Here is a 25955-nt window from a genome sequence, read left to right as displayed (position 1 = left end):
TTTGTGCCCTACTTTCCACAATTTCACAATTAACTCAATGTGTCAATTGGCCAGGGGGTGCCCAAACCTTTTCTTTCAACTGTGTATAGTGCCACACAAAGCAGAAAGGTACAAGTAAAAGGACGGCAGTTGTGACAGCTGGAAATGATTACCTGGTTACATGCCCCGGCCGAGGCCTGGTCGGAGGGAGGAGGAATGCTCAGATGGTGGGATTGAGGAGGTGGAGCTGTTGCTTGTTGGGAGGCAGTGTGAGAGGGAACATCACTCTGAATGATGATGGGTGGGTAGGGTGCCTGGAACGGCTGAACTTGGGGGTTCTGGGAAATGGCCTGTGGGGTGGGTAACATTTGTACACCAGTTGCTGCCATGGCCAGTAATGGAACGGTGCCCACGGGCAGATTCAGGGCTACGTTGGTCTCATATGGCACCATCAACTGGGGATTGATGGTTTGCACAGGCTGAGGTGGGGCTATAGCAGGGGTCACTGGGATACTTGCCACCACCATGCCTGGGGGCAAGTACTGACAGGGGGCAGGCATTGGGGCGATACAGAGAGCAGACAAGTCAGAGAGATTGGCCGGGAGAGTCTCAAATCCTGGGAGAGGAGTAACTGCTGAAATATGGGGGTACAGAGGAAGCTGAAAGACAATGGACAAGAACATGAATGAAAAAGTCATTGTATTGATCTGATCTCAGCGCAAGTGTGTGGCCCTGGGACTCCAGTGCTTCACTAACAGAGCCCACCCAAACACACACCATATTGGGATAAATACAGAGCCCCCCAAATACACATCATATTAATAGATACAGGGCCCCCCAAACACACACCATATTGATAGATACAGCCCCCCCCCCCCAAACACACAAGCACATGGTCACCCCAAAACCCCTTCATTCATTCCTTTGCTCTTAGGGGTCTCCATTTCATAAACAGCTCTGATATCTAATGAGCCGTCTCCATTGGCTCCTGTCTAATCCTGTTCCCTCAAACCAACCAGTAATTGACACCAGAGTCGGACTGACCTATCAGAGCGCTGCCCATTGGTCCCCAGCCATGGTTATTACCCATCAGCCCTTTGTTTCCACAGTAGGTCAATATAACAACCATTACATTAAGCCCATGTAACAGAGAGAGTCCTCTGGTGGGTCGTACGGGGCCCAGTCAAACACTTCTTAGCACCAATGAACCACAGAAGGAAGAGAGTGTAGCAAATACAAATCAACTGTAGAAAGTCTTCCCTTGTGGCTTTACCTGGGTGCTGGGAAGTGGGTGCTGATGCTGCAGGGGCACAGGAGGAATCTGGAGAGGTTTCAGTTGGGTGGGTGGCAGCTGGTACTGTGGGAAGGGGTGGGTGCTCGACGGCACGGGGCACATGGTCTGAGGTGCCAGGATTTGCTGTACGACTGGGTGCGGCTGGGTGGGTTTATGACAGAAAAAAGACAAATTCCCTATAAAGTCATACATTAACCCCCCTATGTTGTCCTACTGACAGCACAACCAATCAGAATGACTTACCTGGCTGGATAACCCCGACTGCAACTGAGCAAACTGGGCAGAAGGAAAGGTATTTGCTTGTACCACCGGCGAGTACTGGGAATTGGGGTCTTGGTAATGTTGACCAAGTGCCGGGAGGGTGCCAGTAGCAACTTGAATACCAGGCTAGAAAGGCAAAGTACAATCAGAAAAAATATGGCAGTTCCTATGTTATGAATACAAATATACAGAGAAGGAATGTTCTGGGCACACAATAACTATACCCTCATACTGTACTGTCTAAGGGAATCAATATGGCACCTCCCTCCTCCCATATGTATAAATACAAATATAGAGAGAAGGAATGTTCTGGGCACACAATAAGCTATACCCTCATACTGTACTGTCTAAGTGAATCAATATGGCACCTCCTCCTCCCATATGTATACAAATATACAGAGAAGGTACCAATATGGGTGGACCACTGTCTAAGGAATCAATATGGCATATAATCTGGCACACAATAAGCTATACCCTCATATTGTACTGTCTAAGAGAATCAATATGGCACCTCCTCCTCCCATATGTATAAATACAAATATACAGAGAAGGAATGTTCTGGGCACACAAGCTGTACCCTCATACTGTACTGTCTAAGGGAATCAATATGGCACCTCCTCCTCCCATATGTATAAATACAAATATACAGAGAAGGAATGTTCTGGGCACACAATAACTATACCCTCATACTGTACTGTCTAAGGGAATCAATATGGCACCTCCCTCCTCCCATATGTATAAATACAAATATAGAGAGAAGGAATGTTCTGGGCACACAATAAGCTATACCCTCATACTGTACTGTCTAAGTGAATCAATATGGCACCTCCTCCTCCCATATGTATAAATACAAATATACAGAGAAGGAATGTTCTGGGCACACAATAAGCTATACCCTCATATTGTACTGTCTAAGAGAATCAATATGGCACCTCCTCCTCCCATATGTATAAATACAAATATACAGAGAAGGAATGTTCTGGGCACACAAGCTGTACCCTCATACTGTACTGTCTAAGGGAATCAATATGGCACCTCCTCCCATATGTATAAATACAAATATACAGAGAAGGAATGTTCTGGGCACACAATAAGCTATACCCTCATACTGTACTGTCTAAGGGAATCAATATGGCACCTCCTCCTCCCATATGTATAAATACAAATATACAGAGAAGGAATGTTCTGGGCACACAATAAGCTATACCCTCATATTGTACTGTCTAAGAGAATCAATATGGCACCTCCTCCTCCCATATGTATAAATACAAATATACAGAGAAGGAATGTTCTGGGCACACAAGCTGTACCCTCATACTGTACTGTCTAAGGGAATCAATATGGCACCTCCTCCCATATGTATAAATACAAATATACAGAGAAGGAATGTTCTGGGCACACAATAAGCTATACCCTCATACTGTACTGTCTAAGGGAATCAATATGGCACCTCCTCCCATATGTATAAATACAAATATACAGAGAAGGAATGTTCTGGGCACACAATAAGCTATACCCTCATACTGTACTGTAAGGGAATCAATATGGCACCTCCTCCTCCCATATGTATAAATACAAATATACAGAGAAGGAATGTTCTGGGCACACAAGCTATACCCTCATACTGTACTGTCTAAGGGAATCAATATGGCACCTCCTCCTCCCATATGTATAAATACAAATATACAGAGAAGGAATGTTCTGGGCACACAAGCTGTACCCTCATACTGTAAACACTAAAAGGTTAACCTTTGTGAGTAAATTCTCATCAGCTAGTATGCAAATTGAACAAGTAGTTAAAAAATTTTGGCCCATATTGCAACAAGATAAGGTTTTAAAACAACATTGCATGGAGCTTCCTTTATTCTGCTACACAAGGGGACAGACATTAAAGGATAAGCTATGCCCAGCTGAATTACGTACTATAAAAAAACAATCGTCGCTCTTTAAGGGACCACCAAAAAAAGGCACTTTTCCGTGCCTAAACTGCATCGATTATAAAAGGGGACATTGTGTACCATCCCATTAGTGGCAAGGCGATACAACTGAAGTCCTATGCCACATGTGAGAGCGTAAATGCGATTTATTTGCTAAAGTGCCCGTGTGGGCTTGTTTATATACGTCAAACATCACGTGCCGTTAAAGAGCGAATAAAAGAACATAAATCTAACATACGCAATTTCAAAGCAGGGTCTCAATCTGACACCTCGATCTCTAGACACTTTAGCTTTGCCAAACACAATGTATCTCAATTAAAATGGCAAGTGTTAGGGGTGATTAGTAGACCACAGAGAGGAGGTAACGTTTCTAAATTACTTCTGCAAGAAGAAGCAAAATGGATCAAAAAACTGAATAGTCTACATCCAGAAGGGTTAAATGAACACTGGAACATCAGTAGTTTCCTTTAATGGCAATAATGTGTTTTAAATAATGCATACAGCCTTACCTTTCTGACCTTTCTCCCTTTTATAGATAAAATGGATACTTTTACATATATATGAATGTGAAATTCTACTTAAGGGTAAGAATGTTTTCTTTTAATAATTAAGATATTGAGACATCGTTTGATGTACTAAGAAGTACTATTGCTAGCTCAGGGTAGACTCTTCATGAGTAGTACCAGCATTTTGTTTTTATAAAAATTTTGTGGTTTTATATTTCAGATTCTACATTCACCAATGGATGGGGACTTGCACATTGGTTTCAAAAAAGTTTTTAAAAAGACTTGTTTCTACATTTTGTACCGTTGTGAGTGAGGTGTAGTTGCACACTGGTTATGTGAATGGTTAGAATCACTGGGTAGTATCACCAGTTGCAATTTCTGTTAATGAGGGGTGGAGCTCCATGTTTAAATTGTGGTAGTTGGGTTCTCTCATGTTACACTTGAAAAAGAGCTATGCTCGAAACATGTCGTGTGAAATAAAGCACTGAAGTTTGCAGCAACCCACTGCGTTTGAACAGTTCTTCACATCTTGTTTATCCTCATACTGTACTGTCTAAGGGAATCAATATGGCACCTCCTCCTCCCATATGTATAAATACAAATATACAGAGAAGGAATGTTCTGGGCACACAATAAGCTATACCCTCATACTGTACTGTCTAAGGGAATCAATATGGCACCTCCCTCCTCCCATATGTATAAATACAAATATACAGAGAAGGAATGTTCTGGGCACACAATAAGCTATACCCTCATACTGTACTGTCTAAGGGAATCAATATGCAAAGGCAACGTTTCGAGCCCAACCGGCCCTTTATCAAGCGCTGTTGGGCAAGTTGGGCTCGAAACGTTGCCTTTGCATATGGGCTTAATAAAAGTTTGAATTTTGCACATTACTTCAATTGGATCCGGTGTGCTGCTGTTTTTTTCCTTGAATGATATTTTGGCCCAAGGACAGGAGTGGGTCTCACAGTTCAGCACCTGGCACTGCGAAAGCGGATACTGGAGGGGTGAGCACTCTAATTTCGTGATTGATTAAGGGAATCAATATGGCACCTCCCTCCCATATGTATAAATACAAATATACAGAGAAGGAATGTTCTGGGTACACAAGCTGTACCCTCATACTGTACTGTCTAAGGGAATCAATATGGCACCTCCTCCTCCCATATGTATAAATACAAATATACAGAGAAGGAATGTTCTGGGTACACAAGCTGTACCCTCATACTGTACTGTCTAAGGGAATCAATATGGCACCTCCTCCTCCCATATGTATAAATACAAATATACAGAGAAGGAATGTTCTGGGCACACAATAAGCTATACTCTCATACTGTACTGTCTAAGGGAATCAATATGGCACCTCCTCCTCCCATATGTATAAATACAAATATACAGAGAAGGAATGTTCTGGGCACACAATAAGCTATACCCTCATACTGTACTGTCTAAGGGAATCAATATGGCACCTCCCTCCTCCCATATGTATAAATACAAATATACAGAGAAGGAATGTTCTGGGCACACAATAAGCTATACCCTCATACTGTACTGTCTAAGGGAATCAATATGACACCTCCTCCTCCCATATGTATAACTACAAATATACAGAGAAGGAATGTTCTGGGCACACAATAAGCTATACCCTCATACTGTACTGTCTAAGGGAATCAATATGACACCTCCTCCTCCCATATGTATAACTACAAATATACAAAGAAGGAATGTTCTGGGCACACAATAAGCTATACCCTCATACTGTACTGTCTAAGGGAATCAATATGGCACCTCCTCCTCCCATATGTATAAATACAAATATACAGAGAAGGAATGTTCTGGGCACACAATAAGCTATACCCTCATACTGTACTGTCTAAGGGAATCAATATGACACCTCCTCCTCCCATATGTATAACTACAAATATACAGAGAAGGAATGTTCTGGGCACACAATAAGCTATACCCTCATACTGTACTGTCTAAGGGAATCAATATGACACCTCCTCCTCCCATATGTATAACTACAAATATACAGAGAAGGAATGTTCTGGGCACACAATAAGCTATACCCTCATACTGTACTGTCTAAGGGAATCAATATGACACCTCCTCCTCCCATATGTATAACTACAAATATACAAAGAAGGAATGTTCTGGGCACACAATAAGCTATACCCTCATACTGTACTGTCTAAGGGAATCAATATGGCACCTCCTCCTCCCATATGTATAAATACTAATATACAGAGAAGGAATGTTCTGGGCACACAATAAGCTATACCCTCATACTGTACTGTCTAGGGGAATCAATATGGCACCTCCTTTCCTTATGTATAAATACATATATACAGAGAAGGAATGTTCTGGGCACACAATAAGCTATACCCTCATACTGTACTGTCTAAGGGAATCAATATGGCACCTCCTCCTCCCATATGTATAAATACAAATATACAGAGAAGGAATGTTCTGGGCACACAATAAGCTGTACCCTCATACTGTACTGTCTAAGGGAATCAATATGGCACCTCCTCCTCCCATATGTATAAATACAAATATACAGAGAAGGAATGTTCTGGGTACACAAGCTGTACCCTCATACTGTACTGTCTAAGGGAATCAATATGGCACCTCCTCCTCCCATATGTATAAATACAAATATACAGAGAAGGAATGTTCTGGGCACACAATAAGCTATACTCTCATACTGTACTGTCTAAGGGAATCAATATGGCACCTCCTCCTCCCATATGTATAAATACAAATATACAGAGAAGGAATGTTCTGGGCACACAATAAGCTATACCCTCATACTGTACTGTCTAAGGGAATCAATATGGCACCTCCCTCCTCCCATATGTATAAATACAAATATACAGAGAAGGAATGTTCTGGGCACACAATAAGCTATACCCTCATACTGTACTGTAAGGGAATCAATATGACACCTCCTCCTCCCATATGTATAACTACAAATATACAAAGAAGGAATGTTCTGGGCACACAATAAGCTATACCCTCATACTGTACTGTCTAAGGGAATCAATATGGCACCTCCTCCTCCCATATGTATAAATACAAATATACAGAGAAGGAATGTTCTGGGCACACAATAAGCTATACCCTCATACTGTACTGTCTAAGGGAATCAATATGACACCTCCTCCTCCCATATGTATAACTACAAATATACAGAGAAGGAATGTTCTGGGCACACAATAAGCTATACCCTCATACTGTACTGTCTAAGGGAATCAATATGACACCTCCTCCTCCCATATGTATAACTACAAATATACAAAGAAGGAATGTTCTGGGCACACAATAAGCTATACCCTCATACTGTACTGTCTAAGGGAATCAATATGGCACCTCCTCCTCCCATATGTATAAATACAAATATACAGAGAAGGAATGTTCTGGGCACACAATAAGCTATACCCTCATACTGTACTGTCTAAGGGAATCAATATGACACCTCCTCCTCCCATATGTATAACTACAAATATACAGAGAAGGAATGTTCTGGGCACACAATAAGCTATACCCTCATACTGTACTGTCTAAGGGAATCAATATGACACCTCCTCCTCCCATATGTATAACTACAAATATACAGAGAAGGAATGTTCTGGGCACACAATAAGCTATACCCTCATACTGTACTGTCTAAGGGAATCAATATGACACCTCCTCCTCCCATATGTATAACTACAAATATACAAAGAAGGAATGTTCTGGGCACACAATAAGCTATACCCTCATACTGTACTGTCTAAGGGAATCAATATGGCACCTCCTCCTCCCATATGTATAAATACTAATATACAGAGAAGGAATGTTCTGGGCACACAATAAGCTATACCCTCATACTGTACTGTCTAGGGGAATCAATATGGCACCTCCTTTCCTTATGTATAAATACATATATACAGAGAAGGAATGTTCTGGGCACACAATAAGCTATACCCTCATACTGTACTGTCTAAGGGAATCAATATGGCACCTCCTCCTCCCATATGTATAAATACAAATATACAGAGAAGGAATGTTCTGGGCACACAATAAGCTGTACCCTCATACTGTACTGTCTAAGGAATCAATATGGCACCTCCTCCTCCCATATGTATAAATACAAATATACAGAGAAGGAATGTTCTGGGTACACAAGCTGTACCCTCATACTGTACTGTCTAAGGGAATCAATATGGCACCTCCTCCTCCCATATGTATAAATACAAATATACAGAGAAGGAATGTTCTGGGCACACAATAAGCTATACTCTCATACTGTACTGTCTAAGGGAATCAATATGGCACCTCCTCCTCCCATATGTATAAATACAAATATACAGAGAAGGAATGTTCTGGGCACACAATAAGCTATACCCTCATACTGTACTGTCTAAGTGAATCAATATGGCACCTCCTCCTCCCATATGTATAAATACAAATATACAGAGAAGGAATGTTCTGGGCACACAATAAGCTATACCCTCATATTGTACTGTCTAAGAGAATCAATATGGCACCTCCTCCTCCCATATGTATAAATACAAATATACAGAGAAGGAATGTTCTGGGCACACAAGCTGTACCCTCATACTGTACTGTCTAAGGGAATCAATATGGCACCTCCTCCCATATGTATAAATACAAATATACAGAGAAGGAATGTTCTGGGCACACAATAAGCTATACCCTCATACTGTACTGTCTAAGGGAATCAATATGACACCTCCTCCTCCCATATGTATAACTACAAATATACAAAGAAGGAATGTTCTGGGCACACAATAAGCTATACCCTCATACTGTACTGTCTAAGGGAATCAATATGGCACCTCCTCCTCCCATATGTATAAATACAAATATACAGAGAAGGAATGTTCTGGGCACACAATAAGCTATACCCTCATACTGTACTGTCTAAGGGAATCAATATGACACCTCCTCCTCCCATATGTATAACTACAAATATACAGAGAAGGAATGTTCTGGGCACACAATAAGCTATACCCTCATACTGTACTGTCTAAGGGAATCAATATGACACCTCCTCCTCCCATATGTATAACTACAAATATACAGAGAAGGAATGTTCTGGGCACACAATAAGCTATACCCTCATACTGTACTGTCTAAGGGAATCAATATGACACCTCCTCCTCCCATATGTATAACTACAAATATACAAAGAAGGAATGTTCTGGGCACACAATAAGCTATACCCTCATACTGTACTGTCTAAGGGAATCAATATGGCACCTCCTCCTCCCATATGTATAAATACTAATATACAGAGAAGGAATGTTCTGGGCACACAATAAGCTATACCCTCATACTGTACTGTCTAGGGGAATCAATATGGCACCTCCTTTCCTTATGTATAAATACATATATACAGAGAAGGAATGTTCTGGGCACACAATAAGCTATACCCTCATACTGTACTGTCTAAGGGAATCAATATGGCACCTCCTCCTCCCATATGTATAAATACAAATATACAGAGAAGGAATGTTCTGGGCACACAATAAGCTATACCCTCATACTGTACTGTCTAAGGGAATCAATATGACACCTCCTCCTCCCATATGTATAACTACAAATATACAGAGAAGGAATGTTCTGGGCACACAATAAGCTATACCCTCATACTGTACTGTCTAAGGGAATCAATATGACACCTCCTCCTCCCATATGTATAACTACAAATATACAAAGAAGGAATGTTCTGGGCACACAATAAGCTATACCCTCATACTGTACTGTCTAAGGGAATCAATATGGCACCTCCTCCTCCCATATGTATAACTACAAATATACAGAGAAGGAATGTTCTGGGCACACAATAAGCTATACCCTCATACTGTACTGTCTAAGGGAATCAATATGACACCTCCTCCTCCCATATGTATAACTACAAATATACAAAGAAGGAATGTTCTGGGCACACAATAAGCTATACCCTCATACTGTACTGTCTAAGGGAATCAATATGGCACCTCCTCCTCCCATATGTATAAATACTAATATACAGAGAAGGAATGTTCTGGGCACACAATAAGCTATACCCTCATACTGTACTGTCTAGGGGAATCAATATGGCACCTCCTTTCCTTATGTATAAATACAAATATACAGAGAAGGAATGTTCTGGGCACACAATAAGCTATACCCTCATACTGTACTGTCTAAGGGAATCAATATGGCACCTCCTCCTCCCATATGTATAAATACAAATATACAGAGAAGGAATGTTCTGGGCACACAATAAGCTGTACCCTCATACTGTACTGTCTAAGGGAATCAATATGGCACCTCCTCCTCCCATATGTATAAATACAAATATACAGAGAAGGAATGTTCTGGGCACACAATAAGCTATACCCTCATACTGTACTGTCTAAGGGAATCAATATGGCACCTCCTCCTCCCATATGTATAAATACAAATATACAGAGAAGGAATGTTCTGGGCACACAATAAGCTATACCCTCATACTGTACTGTCTAAGGGAATCAATATGGCACCTCCTCCCATATGTATAAATACAAATATACAGAGAAGGAATGTTCTGGGCACACAATAAGCTATACCCTCATACTGTACTGTAGAAAAGAAGAAATGAAAAACATTCTGTGGATATGGCTGAGAAATGGGGGGATCATTCAGTTAGGGACCCTCTGTTGTACAATTCGGCTGCACTTACCGTGGGGGGCTGGTACTGGCCAAGGTGCTGGGCCTGCAGCAAAGTCTGACCCTCTAAGATGGGGGGGCTATAGACCCTGTGGATGGCGGGAGGCAGCGAGTCTGGCAGAGAGGAGTAGATGACACTTTGCTGACTGCTCTGAGAATCCGAATATACAGTCGAGCCCTGGCCGCTGTCAAATGTGCTGTCGGCTGCCGAATGACAAAAGGTGATTAGGGCAAATCCATTATCTGAACAGGGGGGCCCCATGATGCCAAACTGCACAATACACAGAAACCTCTCACACACAGAAGAAAATAACAGCCTTATAGAATGATCCATCAGTGGGGCCTGAGTACTAAGAAGCCAATGACATTTTATAATTATCCCCCTATTAATGACTCATGTCCAATGTAAACTCTTATCTCCCCAGTCTGTGTATCTAACAGAGGGGTGTAACACTATAAAATGGGTGAAAATTCCTGTTAAAGCAGTATAATCAATCTTAAGTTTGCTCATAGTCTGTACAGAGAGATCCCATAAAACTATGGCAGCATAGGTATTCCCTGTACTAAGCACAATTCAGCAGGAACAGTCCCCTAAGTTTGCACATAGTCTGTACAGAGAGATCCCATAAAACTATGGCAACATAGGTATTCCCAGTACTAAGCACAATTCAGCAGGAACAGTCCCTAAGTTTGCTCATAGTCTGTACAGAGAGATCCCATAAAACTATGGCACATAGGTATTCCCTGTACTAAGCACAATTCAGCAGGAACAGTCCCCTAAGTTTGCTCATAGTCTGTACAGAGAGATCCCATAAAACTATGGCAACATAGGTATTCCCAGTACTAAGCACAATTCAGCAGGAACAGTCCCTAAGTTTGCTCATAGTCTGTACAGAGAGATCCCATAAAACTATGGCAGCATAGGTATTCCCCTGTACTAAGCACAATTCAGCAGGAACAGTCCCTAAGTTTGTTCATAGTCTGTACAGAGAGATCCCATAAAACTATGGCAGCATAGGTATTCCCTGTACTAAGCACAATTCAGCAGGAACAGTCCCTATGTTTGCTCATAGTCTGTACAGAGAGATCCCATAAAACTATGGCAGTATAGGTATTCCCTGTACTAAGCACAATTCAGCAGGAACAGTCCCTATGTTTGCTCATAGTCTGTACAGAGAGATCCCATAAAACTATGGCAGCATAGGTATTCCCTGTACTAAGCACAATTCAGCAGGAACAGTCCCTAAGTTTGCTCATAGTCTGTATAGAGAGATCCCACAATAAAAATACTGCAACAAACCATCAACTTGCATATTTGGTAGAACGCTGCTGGCTACACTGCATTTCGGAGGACGTGGTACAGGCTGGAGTAAGAAAGAGCTGTGCCCATGGGAGGCCTAGTGAGACTGGGCTGGAACTGGTGTTAGAGGTGATTCCCACAGCAAAGATCTCCGCGACTTCCATTCTGAAGTCGGAACAAAACAATGACTGGCTTGAATGGTTTTCTCCTGTCCCACCAGTCTGGAGGCATCAGGGCAAGACCCAAACATTTACAGAGTTTGGGCACATAACGTGCAGTGCCATGTGGTGGCTCCGGGGGGGGGGGGGGGGGATACCTACAGGCGACAGATACTTACAGGCGGCGGATACTTACAGGCAAGGGATGTGATGCTGGCTGGCAGATTGGGGTGAAACAAGTGCTGGTCAGTGTCCAGTTCCTCTGGCTCAGAGGGGATGTATTGGGCAATTTGGGAAGAGTGTGCCAATGGCATGAGAGGTGGCTGGACTACTGGCGGCTGCTCCGAGATCTCGTTCTCGCCGTGCCCTGGACAGATCCTCTCTCTCCTCCACTGGATCAGCGCAACTCTGTCCCTTATTGATTTGCCCACGATCTTCACGTCGTTCTCATGGAAGAACCCGGATTCCACCTAAAGAAGCGGCAAGAGGTCAGAGGATGAGGAGTCGGAACCGAGAACCACATTATTCTGCTCTCCCGACCCAAGTTAAAGGGGTTGTTCACCTTTAAATTAACTTTCAGAGTGAAATAGACATTGATATTCTGAGACAATTTGCAATTGGTCTTCGTTTCTTATTTTCGGTTTTTCAGCTATTTAGTCGTTTGTTCAGCAGCTATCAGGTTGCTAGGGTTGTGTTTAACTTAGCAACCAGGCACTGGTGTGAAAGAGACTGGAGCATGAATAGCAAGATAAGTTGTAAAAATGAACAATAATAAAATTGTAAACTTACAGAGCAATAGTTTTCTGCTGGGGTCAGTGACCCCAGTTTGAATACTGGAAAGATGTAGAAGAGAAAAGCATATAATTCAAAAACAATAAAAAATAAATGAAGACCAATTGCAACATTTCTATGAATGGGCCCTGCCAATCCCCCCAAACCAATACACTGTGTCTCTGGCACACCCCCTATTGGTCAGCAGCATCACCGGACACAGAGATGAGGTGCCCATGTTATACAAGGGTAAGATGGCACCACTGCCCTCCCCCAGTCATGCAAATATGCCCCTCTTTCCCTTATCCCCCTGTAATGCTCCCTATAGCAGCCGTATCTGCCTGCTGCTTCCCAAACCTTTAGATTGTAAGCTCTTGCAGCCAGGGAACACATACAATTCAGGGGTAGCTTTAGAGGGTGGCAGCAGATGCCCCGGGACCCTCTGTACTGTTCATTGCGGGGGGCACTTACCATCTCCTGTGCAACATCCTCGGGGGTTTCCTTCTCCAGGTCGAAAGTGAACTCAATGGCGCCATTATCTTTGGGTTTGACCTTCAGCTTCTTTGCATCTTCCACCCACAGCCGCAGGGCAATAGAAGATTTTCTACCGTTGTCTTCCTCCGCCAACTCCACCCGCACCCCCGTGTCTTCCGCGAAGAAGGCGTGGCTTAGTAAGTCTTTAATTCCGTATCTGTAAAACATCAAATAACTTGCCCTTAGCTTTCCCTTATACGCAGACAGGACTACCAATAGGGACCTAGTATCCAGAATACCCAGGACATTATCATCATGTACAAGCTGCACCCCAATAACAAGGACTGAGAAGCTGCAAATGGAGTCTGACCAGCAGTAGGGGATATAAATGGAGTCTGACCAGCAGTAGGGGATATAAATGGAGTCTGACCAGCAGTAGGGGATATAAATGGAGCAGATAAGAACGGAGTCTGATCAGCAGAAATGGATATAAATGGAGTAGATACAAATGGAGTGTGACCAGCAGAAGGGGATCCAAATGGAGTGTGACCAGCAGAAGGGGATATAAATGGGGTAGATACGAATGGAGTCTCACCAGCAGAAGGGGATATAAATGGAGCAGATAAAACTGGAGTCTGACCAGCAAAAGGGGATATAAATGGAGTCTGACCAGCAGAAGAAGATGGAGTAAATACAAATGGAGTCTGACTAGCAGAAGGGGATATAAATGGAGTAGATACAAATTGAGTGTGACCAGCAGAAGGGGATCTACTGTAAATGGAGTCTGACCAGCAGTAGGAGATATAAATGGAGTAGATACAAATGGAGTCTGAACAGCAGAAGTGGCTTTAAATGGAGTCTGACCAGCAGAAGTGTATATAAATTGAGTCTGACCAGCAGAAGAGGATATAAACGGAGTAGATACAAATGGAGTGTGACCAGCAGAAGTGGATATAAATGGAGTCTGACCAGCAGAACGAGATATAAATGGAGTAGATACAAATGGAGTCTGACCAGCAGTATAAAACCATGCCCCACATTTCTAAAGTCTGGGCAGCAGAAGGTGGGCACCAAGCTATATGATCACCCCTCAAAATTCTAACTGTATCTGGAAACCACAAACTGCCCCAGAGGAAACAGAGGAAGAAAAAGATTGATGCACCAGCGGAACCTTTCCTTCAGGAATCAGCACTTTCCTTCCTGGGAAGGGAATTTGTTTGTGATTAAAGAGAGAAGCCCCTGAAACACCAGGGTTCTATGTACTGGCGCTGCCCGACGTTCCGCTGACTCACTGCAAATAAATTGCCCGGACGTGAGCCGCATAAATCAGAGTCGAGTCTCCAGTCGAAGGGAAAGTGGCCATTAACATTCTACAGATTCACGTTTGTAGCCTCTCGGCTTGTGCCCAATCCCAGTCAGACCCGACTGATTTGTATTCACCTGTGCCAGGCCCTGCGCCAACTACCCCTGCTCACCTCTCCTCTTTATTCTTACAGATGCACTCGCCGATGATTTCCTTGATCTCCGGATCCGCCACTTTATCGAAACTCGCCGGCTTCACCCCCTAAACAGACAAACACAACTGTGATCACTACATGGCACTGGGCCTGGATGGACCTATTATTATTATTATTATTATTATTATTATTATTATTATTCTCGGAACCCAAAAATGTCCCCCTCAACTGTTTGGGGGTGGGTCTCCATGATGCCTTTACTTTAGTGACATTTAATCAGGAAACTGCCAAGAATCATCACATGAGGGGGCACACTACTCCCTGCAGGTTCAGTACAACTCCCTGCAGGTTCAGCACAACTCCCTGCAGGTTCAGCACAACTCCCTGCAGGTTCAGCACAACTCCCTGCAGTATCAGCACAACTCCCTGCAGTATCAGCACAACTCCCTGCTGCAGACGTGCCCTTTAGAATAATTTCCCTTCCCTGACAGGCAGATGATTCTAATTAGTAAGTGGAGCAGCAAAAGAATCACATTAATTACAAAATAATGACAAATTTAACCAAAATATAATCTGGAACCAATAACTAAAGGGAGTGGCTATTTTGGGGTACAGTTAGGCGGGGGCAGGGAGCAGCACACAGGACAATGAGTGGGGGGAGGTGAGGAATTGATGGGGGGCCACACACACACACAGGCCCAGTACATACAAATAACACTGATGGGACAATGTGGGAAAGGGTTGGGCCGCTCTGCAGGTGTTGCTGAACTACAGGACCCAGTTTCTCACTGACAGCATTTGTCGTTTAACATCTGGAGATCTAAATCAGACTGGTAAAGTCAGTGAGAGCATTTTTAAGGAATTTGGGGTTTTTTTATTTTCCTTTTAAAAAACTTCTGTGTGGTTGCTAAGCGCACACTTTATAGCAAACTGGAATAGGATGTGGGACAGACACAAAGATAATTATTTAATACCAACAACAATAATCCTGCCTCAAATCCAATCAGATTTCTTGTTAGCCGGGGACCGACCTGAGCAACCACATACTGCCTGAAGCAAGACTCTTACTGCAGACTAGCAACATAGTGTGGTACGCTATAGTGGTATTGAGACTACTTCCATGTCAGAAACGGTCTCTACTTTCTTTGCATGGGGGAGTGTATTTCCTGGTACTCGTGTGCTGTCTCTACTTCCTTTACATGGGGGAGTGTATTTCCTGGTACTCGTGTGACTGTCTCTACTTCCTTTACATGTGGGCGTTATTTCCTGGTACTCGTGTGACTGTCTCTACTTCCTTTGTACGGGGGGAGTGTATCTCCTGGTACTCGTGTGCTGTCTCTACTTCCTTTACATGGGGGAGTGTATTTCCTGGTACTCGTGTGACTGTCTCTACTTCCTTTGCATGGGGGAGTGTATTTCCTGGTACTCATGTGACTGTCTCTACTTCCTTTACATGGGGGAGTGTATTTCCTGGTACTCATGTGACTGTCTCTACTTCCTTTGCATGTAGGAGTTTATTTCCTGGTACTTGTGTGACTGTCTCTACTTCCTTTTCATGGGGGAGTGTATTTTACAGCAACAGCACAGGTCTGCTTTATGGCAGGGATTCTGCACATACAGTTTCTAAAGACATGAGGATCCACAGCCCTGTATGTATAAGGCGCATTTCCAGCACTGCTGTCTGGCGATACCTGTGGCTGGTTGATCAGGGAGAGGGGGGATATCAGGAACAGAAGGATCTGTACAAATCAAATAAACGTTTATGTCTATGGCTGCCAGAGGGTGCTGGGAGTTGAAAGGCTACAGGAATAAAATGATAAGATCAACAGAATGATAAACACTAAACCAGCAGGGAAATTGCATTTTTAATAGAGGAACCATTATAATGAATTGGGGGGCATAGCTATATTGGGGGGGGCATGGGTTATTGGGGGGCACAGGGCAGAGAGTAACTGGGCTGCACCTTGTGGGAAGTGTAAGGGGCGGAGGCTCAGATATTGGACTGGGCTTTATACTGAGGAGACCAGAGAATAAGCCCCCCCCCCCATATAAGACTGTTAGTGGACATTATGTAACCCCCCCCCCCCGGGCTGTATTATTCAATCCCTGGGCTAAATATAGTCACATGCACAAGTATGAGCCCCCACATCAGTCCCACTAGCCTTTGTCTGACCCCCCCTCTCATTGGCCCTCAGGGGCCCCGCTGGAGAATAAAGGGCCAGTGTCCATGTTACATCTGTTCTTCTAGTTCTATCAACAAATCCGCACTCACTGAACCCCCACAAGTCTCTGCTGAGCCATAAGGGCTCTTGGGGGCCCCCGGGGGGAGCGCTGGGCAAACACAGGAACCAACTAGAGATCTCTAATCTGTGGGGCAGCCGAGAATGCTGGGAAATGTGGTTCACTTGCCCTTTGATCTGAAGTGTTAGCACAATGCTCCAATAATAACCTTCCCATGATCCCATGTGTAATGATTGCAATTAACCCACTCACCCCCAGAAACCCCTGGGCAACATCACGGGGGACACAGAATATTCATATTTATCAGCTGGGGGCGGGACTTACGCTGGTCACTTTCCGGTAGATCTGCGCAGCGTTCTGGCATTCCGAGTACGGATATTCCGAAGTCGCCATTTCCAGCATGCACATCCCAAAAGCGTAAACGTCCACCGACTCGTCGTAATGTTCCTCGTACATTTCGGGGGCCATGAACTCGGGGGTGCCTGTAGGACAGAGAATGTTAATGAGGTTCTGCAGCAGCTCAGCCCACTGGCTATTTCTATAGATCACCTGATACATTGTATCCCTGTAACTCTCTCTCAGCCAATCACAGGCTCACGCTCTAGCACAATCTATTACCTATTTCTATAGATCACCTGATACATTGTATCCCTGTAACTCTCTCTCAGCCAATCACAGGCTCACGCTCTAGCACAATCTATTACCTATTACGCTTTTAGCGAAAGAGGCGCGTTTCAGGGTCGCCAGGCCGAGGTCTCCGATTTTCACCGAGCCGGTGGGTCCCGTGATGAAGATGTTGTCACATTTGAGGTCCCGGTGGATGATGGGAGGGGTGCGCGTGTGCAGGAACATTAACCCTTTCAGGATCTGCCGGCACCAACTGCGCAGGACCTTTGGCTTCATCACCTTAAATCTCTTCAAGTATCTGAAAAAATGGGGGTGTTAATGTTTTATATGTTATAGAATGGCCAAATCTAAGCAACTTTTCAATTGGTCATTTTTTCTTTTTTATCGATTTTAATTATTTGCCTTCTACTTCTGACTCTTTCCAGCTTTCAAACGGGGGTCACTGACCCCATCTAAAAAACAAATGCTCTGTAAGGCTACAAATGTATTGTTACTTTTTATTCCTCATCTTTCTACTCAGGTCTCTCCTATTCATATTCCAGTCTCTTATTCAAATCAATGCATGGTTGCTAGTGGAATTTGGACCCTAGTAACCAGACTGATGAAATTACAAACTGGAGAGCTGCTGAATAAAAAGCTAAATAAGTCAAAAACCACAAATAATAAAAATTGAAAACCAATTACAAATTGTCTCAGAATATCCCTCTCTACATCATACTAACAGTTAATTTAAAGATGAAAAACTCCTTTAATATTCTAACGGATCGGCATTACTGTTAAAGGGGAACTATACCTTCTGTTTATAAAAAGGAAAAATAACAATAGGGTTTCCAGAGAAAATGTGCAGGACATGGATGGATTGTGGGTTTCTTTAACCCTTTCACCCACCCCTCCAATGAACACAAAAAGAGCAGAAATGAGCATGAATGGGATGTGTGTTACTGATAACACAGGGGACAAAGTTTTGTGGCCAAAATCCACCCGATGTGCACAAAGATGGCTGCAGTGTGGACTGGACTTCTCCCCACCAACACAGTCTGATGTTCCTGATCTCAAAATATCTCCTCAGTTATAGGACCAAGAACACCAAAAAGTGTTGCCTCCTTTCCTCCCCACCAATGAATCACTCATTCCCCTCTCTTGGTAGGGAATCCCATAACCTGACTGTCCTTACAGAAAAGAACCCCTTCCTATGCTGATGGTGAGATCTCCTTTCCTCCCCACCAATGAATCAATCATTCCCCCTCTCTTGGTAGGGAATCCCATAACCTGACTGTCCTTACAGTAAAGAACCCCTTCCTATGTTGATGGTGAGATCTCCTTTCCTCCCCACCAATGAATCACTCATTCCCCTCTCTTGGTAGGGAATCCCATAACCTGACTGTCCTTACAGTAAAGAACCCCTTCCTATGCTGATGGTGAGATCTCCTTTCCTCCCCACCAATGAATCACTCATTCCCCTCTCTTGGTAGGGAATCCCATAACCTGACTGTCCTTACAGTAAAGAACCCCTTCCTATGCTGATGGTGAGATCTCCTTTCCTCCCCACCAATGAATCACTCATTCCCCTCTCTTGGTAGGGAATCCCATAACCTGACTGCCCTTACAGTAAAGAACCCCTTCCTATGCTGATGGTGAGATCTCCTTTCCTCCCCACCAATGAATCACTCATTCCCCTCTCTTGGTAGGGAATCCCATAACCTGACTGTCCTTACAGTAAAGAACCCCTTCCTATGCTGATGGTGAGATCTCCTTTCCTCCCCACCAATGAATCACTCATTCCCCTCTCTTGGTAGGGAATCCCATAACCTGACTGTCCTTACAGTAAAGAACCCCTTCCTATGCTGATGGTGAGATCTCCTCTGACAGTGCTAAGGCTTACTAGTTGTTTTACTGGTGTGGATCATTAAGAGGCTGCTGTGGTGCATGCTGGGAGCAGGAGATTTATATTTGCTAATGAGCAGAATTTACACTGATAGTAAGAGAGTTGCTGAGCAGGGAAATTGAGTCAAGTCATCACACTGAGCCAAACAGACGCCATTAATATTGAGAAGAAGATAAAACCCAGTGAAGTGGAGTCAATAGACTCAGGGGGCAGAATCCAGAGGGATCTCCGTTGGTCCAAGTCACACAATTAATTACTTTATAAATTCTATAAATACCACAATGTAAATAAGATTTGGGGACAAATCCTCTACATCTACCAGCAACTCCCTGATGGACAAAGGCTTCTGGGAGCTGTAGTTCAGCTGTAGTTCAGCCGGTTGCTCACTCGGCCATTACTCGTGGGTTTTGCGACTCACGTTTTTAACGTCCCTGATGTCATGAGTTCCGTGACGAGTACGATGCACTTCTTCCCCCTCAGACAGGATTCCCAGAAATCATAAAAGCGGACAATATTGGGGTGCTGCAACCCCTTCAGCATCTCCGCCTCCTCCTTAAACCTCTGGCGCTCCAATTTGGTTAATTTACGGTCCTGCAAAAAAGAAATTAAAATAATAGAACAATTAGCGCCTCTCGTTCTGCTTGTGTTCCAGCTGTAGCTTAAAGGGGAAGTTCACCTTGAAACTTGCTTTTAGTATGATGCACAGCGACATTCAAAAATAGCTTCCTGCTGGTCTACATTGTTATTAGTTTTACATTATTTGATATAACCTTTTTCAGCAGCGCTCCCATTGGGTATTTCAACAGCGGTTTGGTTGCTAAGGTCTAATACACCCTAGCTACCAGGCAGTGGTGAGAATGAGAAACTGGATGATGAACAGAAAAGTCCTAAATAGAAATTAAAACAATAAAGAGTAACAACAGCAATACAATTAAAGTCTCACAGGGCATCGTTTTTTTTTTTTTTGCTGGTGGGGTCAGTGACCCCCATGTTAGAGCTGGAAAGAGACAGAATTGGAAGGCATATATAAAGTTGCATTCTACAATACAAAGCACATTATTATAGAGTTAGAACTTAATGGAATAACGACAGAGACGCCGTGGCCCTTCAATGTTTCTTTTTAAATAACCTTATTAGAAAAAACATTCACCCCAAGCAAAATAATAAAAACCCTCCAGTCATCAGATTTCTTCAATGAAAGATAAAAGCAACGAGAAAAACATCCAAAAGGGCATAAAATATTGATACAGAGTCATAACTGTGCAGTTTCAGTGAATGGAACCAGTGTAACCCTTACATACTCCTTTCCCTGAATTTAAGAACTTACTTGTGTATTATAAGGGATAATTTACCCCCTACTGTAAATGATAAGGATATTAGAAGTCACTGAGGGGTTGTTCTGTGACCATATAAAGGCACAAGGCTGCAGGCTGAGTTATACAGGGAACTCTGAGTATCACTCATGTATTATAAGGGATAATGTACCCCCTACTGTAAATGATAAGGATATTAGAAGTCACTGAGGGGTTGTTCTGTGACCATATAAAGACACAAGGCTACAGGCTGAGTTATACAGGGAACTCGGAGTATCACTCATGTATTATAAGGGATAATGTTCCCCCCTACTGTAAATGATAAGGATATTAGAAGTCACTGAGGGGTTGTTCTGTGACCATATAAAGGCACAAGGCTGCAGGCTGAGTTATACAGGGAACTCTGAGTGTCACTCATGTATTATAAGGGATAATGTACCCCCTACTGTAAATGATAAGGATATTAGAAGTCACTGAGGGAACTCTGAGTATCACTCATGTGAAGGTGCTAGGGGGGAGCTCAGTGATTGGCTGGGGCCACATGATCACATGCTGCCGAGGCAAAACAATTGGATTCCAACAGTAAATAAAAGAGCCCATGTTCCCTCCAGAGAAGACTTAATTGAAATGAAAGGGGTTAAAGGTCCGGTCCTAGAAAGCAGCAGAGGATTAATACGCAGCCTGCAGTACATTTCGTTGCCTCGACAAATCCCATTAGTATTGAGCACCCGCAGGAGATGAGATCATAGAGGGAGGGGAGAATATTCTGCAGTGAATATCTGAGCAATGTGGGGGTGATTAATAATCCTGTGCTCTGCAGAACCGCTCTCTGGCCCAATCAAATACCTGCGAGAAGAATAAATAAACTGGATATTAGAGATAATCTAAACCCTCGATAAAACAATTCCACTATGTGCCCCAGTAGGTGAATAAGAACCTTAATTAAATATGCAGGGAAACTGACCAATGAGAATGCAGCTTCCCAGCAATGGTTATTACTGGCCCATGTTTGTCCCATGATATAAAACTGAAATCAAAAGTGGGTGCGGAGAGATTGCTGTTTAATTATTCACACAGGGTTTAACCCTCCCAGCTCCAGATCAGCTGGGATTCTCATTGAGGATTTTTTTTTTTTTTTTTTAATGGTGTGTGGACCTAGAGAGATGGCTGGATTACAGAAATTAACTCTTATTATTATTAAATTATGCTCACACTGTTTCCTTTATAGCTGCTTAATTAATGGTTACTACTACTTCCTTTGCACAGGGGAGTGTATTTCCTGGTACTCATGTGACTGTCTCTACTTCCTTTGCATGGGGGAGTGTATTTCCTGGTACTCATGTGACTGTCTCTACTTTCTTTGCATGGGGGAGTGTATTTCCTGGTACTCGTGTGACTGTCTCTACTTCCTTTACATGGGGGAGTGTATTTCCTGGTACTCATGTGACTGTCTCTACTTCCTTTGCATGGGGGAGTGTATTTCCTGGTACTCAGGTGACTGTCTCTACTTCCTTTGCATGGGGGAGTGTATTTCCTGGTACTCATGTGACTGTCTCTACTTCCTTTGCATGGGGGAGTGTATTTCCTGGTACTCGTGTGACTGTCTCTTCTTCCTTTACATGGGGGAGTGTATTTCCTGGTACTCGTGTGACTGTCTCTACTTCCTTTGCATGGGGGAGTGTATTTCCTGGTACTCAGGTGACTGTCTACCTCTACTCTATGGTATGACAAACTTACTGGTTATAAAATATAATCACCTGGTAATTCTCTGTACAAAGGTGAAACACCTACTCGCATGTGCCTCTGAATTAACTATTAGTTGTTGATCTCTCTGCATTCCCCATATAAGGGGCGGAGTCAGAGCAGAGCCAATCCAAGCTGTGCACAAGGGTCACATTCAGACTCTGTACTACTTCCCAATGCTACTCTGGGAAAGCTTCTGACATCAGGTCTGTTTGTCCTTCCTGATAACCCTGAGCTCTAAATACAGACCGGCCATAAACTGTGTGGCAGGAGCCCAAACACCAAGTCCATCCATCACTGGCCCAGCTCCGACTTCTCCGTGTATTAAAGTGGACCCGTCACCCAGACACAAAAATCTGTATAATAAAAGTCCTTTTCAAATTAAACATGAAATCCAATTTCTATTTTTTATTAAAGCATTCATAGCTGTTGTAAGCTCATTTAAATATCTCAGCTGTCAATCAATCAAATATTGTCTGCCCCTCCTCTATGCCAGTGGCATAGAGGCGGGGCAGACAATTCCTTTCACTTTCCATTCAGCACTTCCTACATGTCACTGCTCTCCCCACATTCCCCCCAATCTCTTCACCATTTAATTGTGTAACCAGGACATGGGGATGGACATCAGGTCCCCCATTCTGGTGCACAAACAAGATTCTGAGATGATACAAGACTTGTCTTAATAACAGTGTCCACACAATGGCTCCTGCCTGCTTGTTATAATTATGAATTCCCAGACTGAAGGAAACAAGATTCAAATAATTTATATAATGTAATTAAAGTTCATTTTGCTTGACTAATGTGATAAAATAGGATTTGGAACGTTTTTTTTTGGTGACGGGTCCCCTTTAATGGCACAAAGATCTTTATTTCTGGAAAAGTCTTTCATCACTTGTTGGATCTGGAAGTGGATCAATTCTGTGAGCTAATTGGTCATAACTCTGCCATAAATCTCCTACTCTGGCAGCATCATCCGTAGCAATCGCTGCTCTAATCTCAGATTAATAATCATTCGTAGCTATTGCTGCTCTAATCTCAGATTAATAATCATCCGTAGCAATCGCTGCTCTAATCTCAGATTAATAATCGCTGTAGCTATTGCTGCTCTAATCTCAGATTAATAATCACTGTAGCTATTGCTGCTCTAATCTCAGATTAATAATCATCCGTAGCTATTGCTGCTCTAATCTCATATTAATAATCATCCATAGCTATTGCTGCTCTAATCTCAGATTAATAATCACCAGTAGTTATTGCTGCTCTAATCTCAAAATTAATAATCATCTGTAGCTATTGCTGCTCTAATCTCAGATTAATATCACCCGTAGCTATTGCTGCTTTAATCTCCGATTAATAATCACCCGTAGCTATTGCTGCTCTAATCTCAGATTAATAATCATCCATAGCTATTGCTGCTCTTATCTCAGATTAATAATTATCCATAGCTATTGCTGCTCTTATCTCAGATTAATAATTATCCATAGCTATTGCTGCTCTTATCTCAGATTAATAATCACCCGTAGCTATTGCTGCTCTAATCTCAAAATTAATAATCATCTGTAGCTATTGCTGCTCTAATCTCAGATTAATATCACCCGTAGCTATTGCTGCTTTAATCTCCGATTAATAATCACCCGTAGCTATTGCTGCTCTAATCTCAGATTAATAATCACCAGTAGCTATTGCTGCTCTAATCTCAGATTAATAATCATCCATAGCTATTGCTGCTCTTATCTCAGATTAATAATTATCCATAGCTATTGCTGCTCTTATCTCAGATTAATAATTATCCATAGCTATTGCTGCTCTAATCTCAGATTAATAATCACCCGTAGCTATTGCTGCTCTAATCTCAGATTAATAATAACCCGTAGCTATTGCTGCTCTAATCTCAGATTAATCACACAAATCTTCAAGGGATGGTACTGCAGGTGAAATAAAGTGATATTATGGGACCAGAAGCCGCTAAAGAATTTGCAGAACACGTAGAAACCAAACAGTGGGGGATAATTGTGGGTTTAAATTGGAAAAGGTGCCGACAGTGGGAGGTTTCGCCTGTTTGACCGCAGATGACGGCACTATAAGGTAACAGTGAATAGGGGTTGGTTGCCAGGGTCACACACACTGCACATCACTAAAGGTGGCCATAGACAAAGATTCGCTCGTTTGGTAACATCGCCAAACGAGCGGATCTTTCCCAGATATGCCACCAACGGCAGGGCTATATCGGGGGTAATTCGTATAGCCGAACGATCGAATTACGATACACCAAGGGGCTCCGTTGGGTCAGTTGGTTAAAAAATCAAACCTTCCTGATCGATATTGTGGCCAGATATCAATTGGGAAGACCTGTCAGAAGCCCCCAAACACGGGCAGATTGGTCTAAATAACCGATATCGGAGCTTTATCTGCCCGTGTATGGCCTCCTTAATACTTGTACCAAATCCCCTGAAACAACTTCTTGTAATGGAGGAAGAAAACATTAAAGGTTTAAGCAGCAGCCTAATCCTGTAATTTGTGCATCTGCCCCCCCAAAACCAACACCAATCAGAATGTACAATGAAGAGTTTCTGCTCCGACTCCCAGCAGAGCTTTCCCTTTAATTTATTTAACTGATAACATTTCCCCCCTGCTGTGATCATTCTTCTATCCCAGCGCTGTCCAACTCCTGTGGTACTGAGGGCAAAGATTTTACTGGCCTATGTGGAGGAGGGCCGATAATGGAAGTCAGTGTTGGCCACTCCCCCTTTTAAACCACACCCACTGTAAACCACACCCATATTACCACAAGAACTTTTAAGATCGTATCCACATTAACGGTGGTAGCACACCAAAAAACCAAATGGTTGGTCTCACTGCAGGGAAATCCCTCATCTCTCATATGTGAGAAATCGAAGTCATGTTAAAAACATCCCCTTAAATCCATATGCCTCCTCCTCCCCTGTGGATAATACAACAACCCCCCCCCCAACACATGATTAAACACCTTAGGGGCCCCTAACAACAATTTCCAAATGAAATGCTAATAACCCCCTAACAGGCTTACATCCCACAGGTAGTGTAGGGCAAGCAGAGAATGGCACACACAAGCAGCGCTGGGCAAGCAGAGAATGGCACACACAAGCAGCACTGGGCAAGCAGAGAATGGCACACACAAGCAGCACTGGGCAAGCAGAGAATGGCACACACAGGGAGACAGGGCCGGGCCAAGGTATTTTTGCACCCTAGGCAAGAGCTTCAATCAGTGCCCCCCACCCAGTCCGGCATTACCATTTCCCACCTTACCAGTCATATAGCCCCCTGT

At 43.1% G+C, this 25955-nt stretch overlaps 1 protein-coding gene across 10 annotated transcripts in view; it reads right to left on the bottom strand.

Moving 5' to 3' along the window:
- The window catches only part of LOC108704008 (serine/threonine-protein kinase WNK2), a 62959-nt gene that overhangs the window by 22366 nt on the left and 14638 nt on the right, over positions 1-25955 (bottom strand). For 6 of the 10 annotated variants that reach the window (XM_041590994.1, XM_041590996.1, XM_041590995.1 and 3 more), the window contains exons 3-12: positions 20014-20186; positions 17788-18008; positions 17408-17565; positions 14861-14949; positions 13383-13602; positions 12337-12610; positions 10696-10886; positions 1517-1660; positions 1253-1414; positions 153-638 (exon numbers count right to left, since the gene is read on the bottom strand). In XM_041590994.1, the coding sequence (XP_041446928.1) occupies positions 153-638; positions 1253-1414; positions 1517-1660; positions 10696-10886; positions 12337-12610; positions 13383-13602; positions 14861-14949; positions 17408-17565; positions 17788-18008; positions 20014-20186 (2118 nt within the window). The remainder of the gene's footprint in view (positions 1-152; positions 639-1252; positions 1415-1516; positions 1661-10695; positions 10887-12336; positions 12611-13382; positions 13603-14860; positions 14950-17407; positions 17566-17787; positions 18009-20013; positions 20187-25955) is intronic. The other 4 variants (XM_041591001.1, XM_041590998.1, XM_041591002.1 and 1 more) reach the window with 4 other exon arrangements.

Source organism: Xenopus laevis, chromosome 4L, assembly GCF_017654675.1.
Source record: "Xenopus laevis strain J_2021 chromosome 4L, Xenopus_laevis_v10.1, whole genome shotgun sequence".
Lineage (NCBI taxonomy): Eukaryota > Metazoa > Chordata > Amphibia > Anura > Pipidae > Xenopus > Xenopus laevis.
This window is presented reverse-complemented; position numbering and strand designations above follow the sequence as displayed.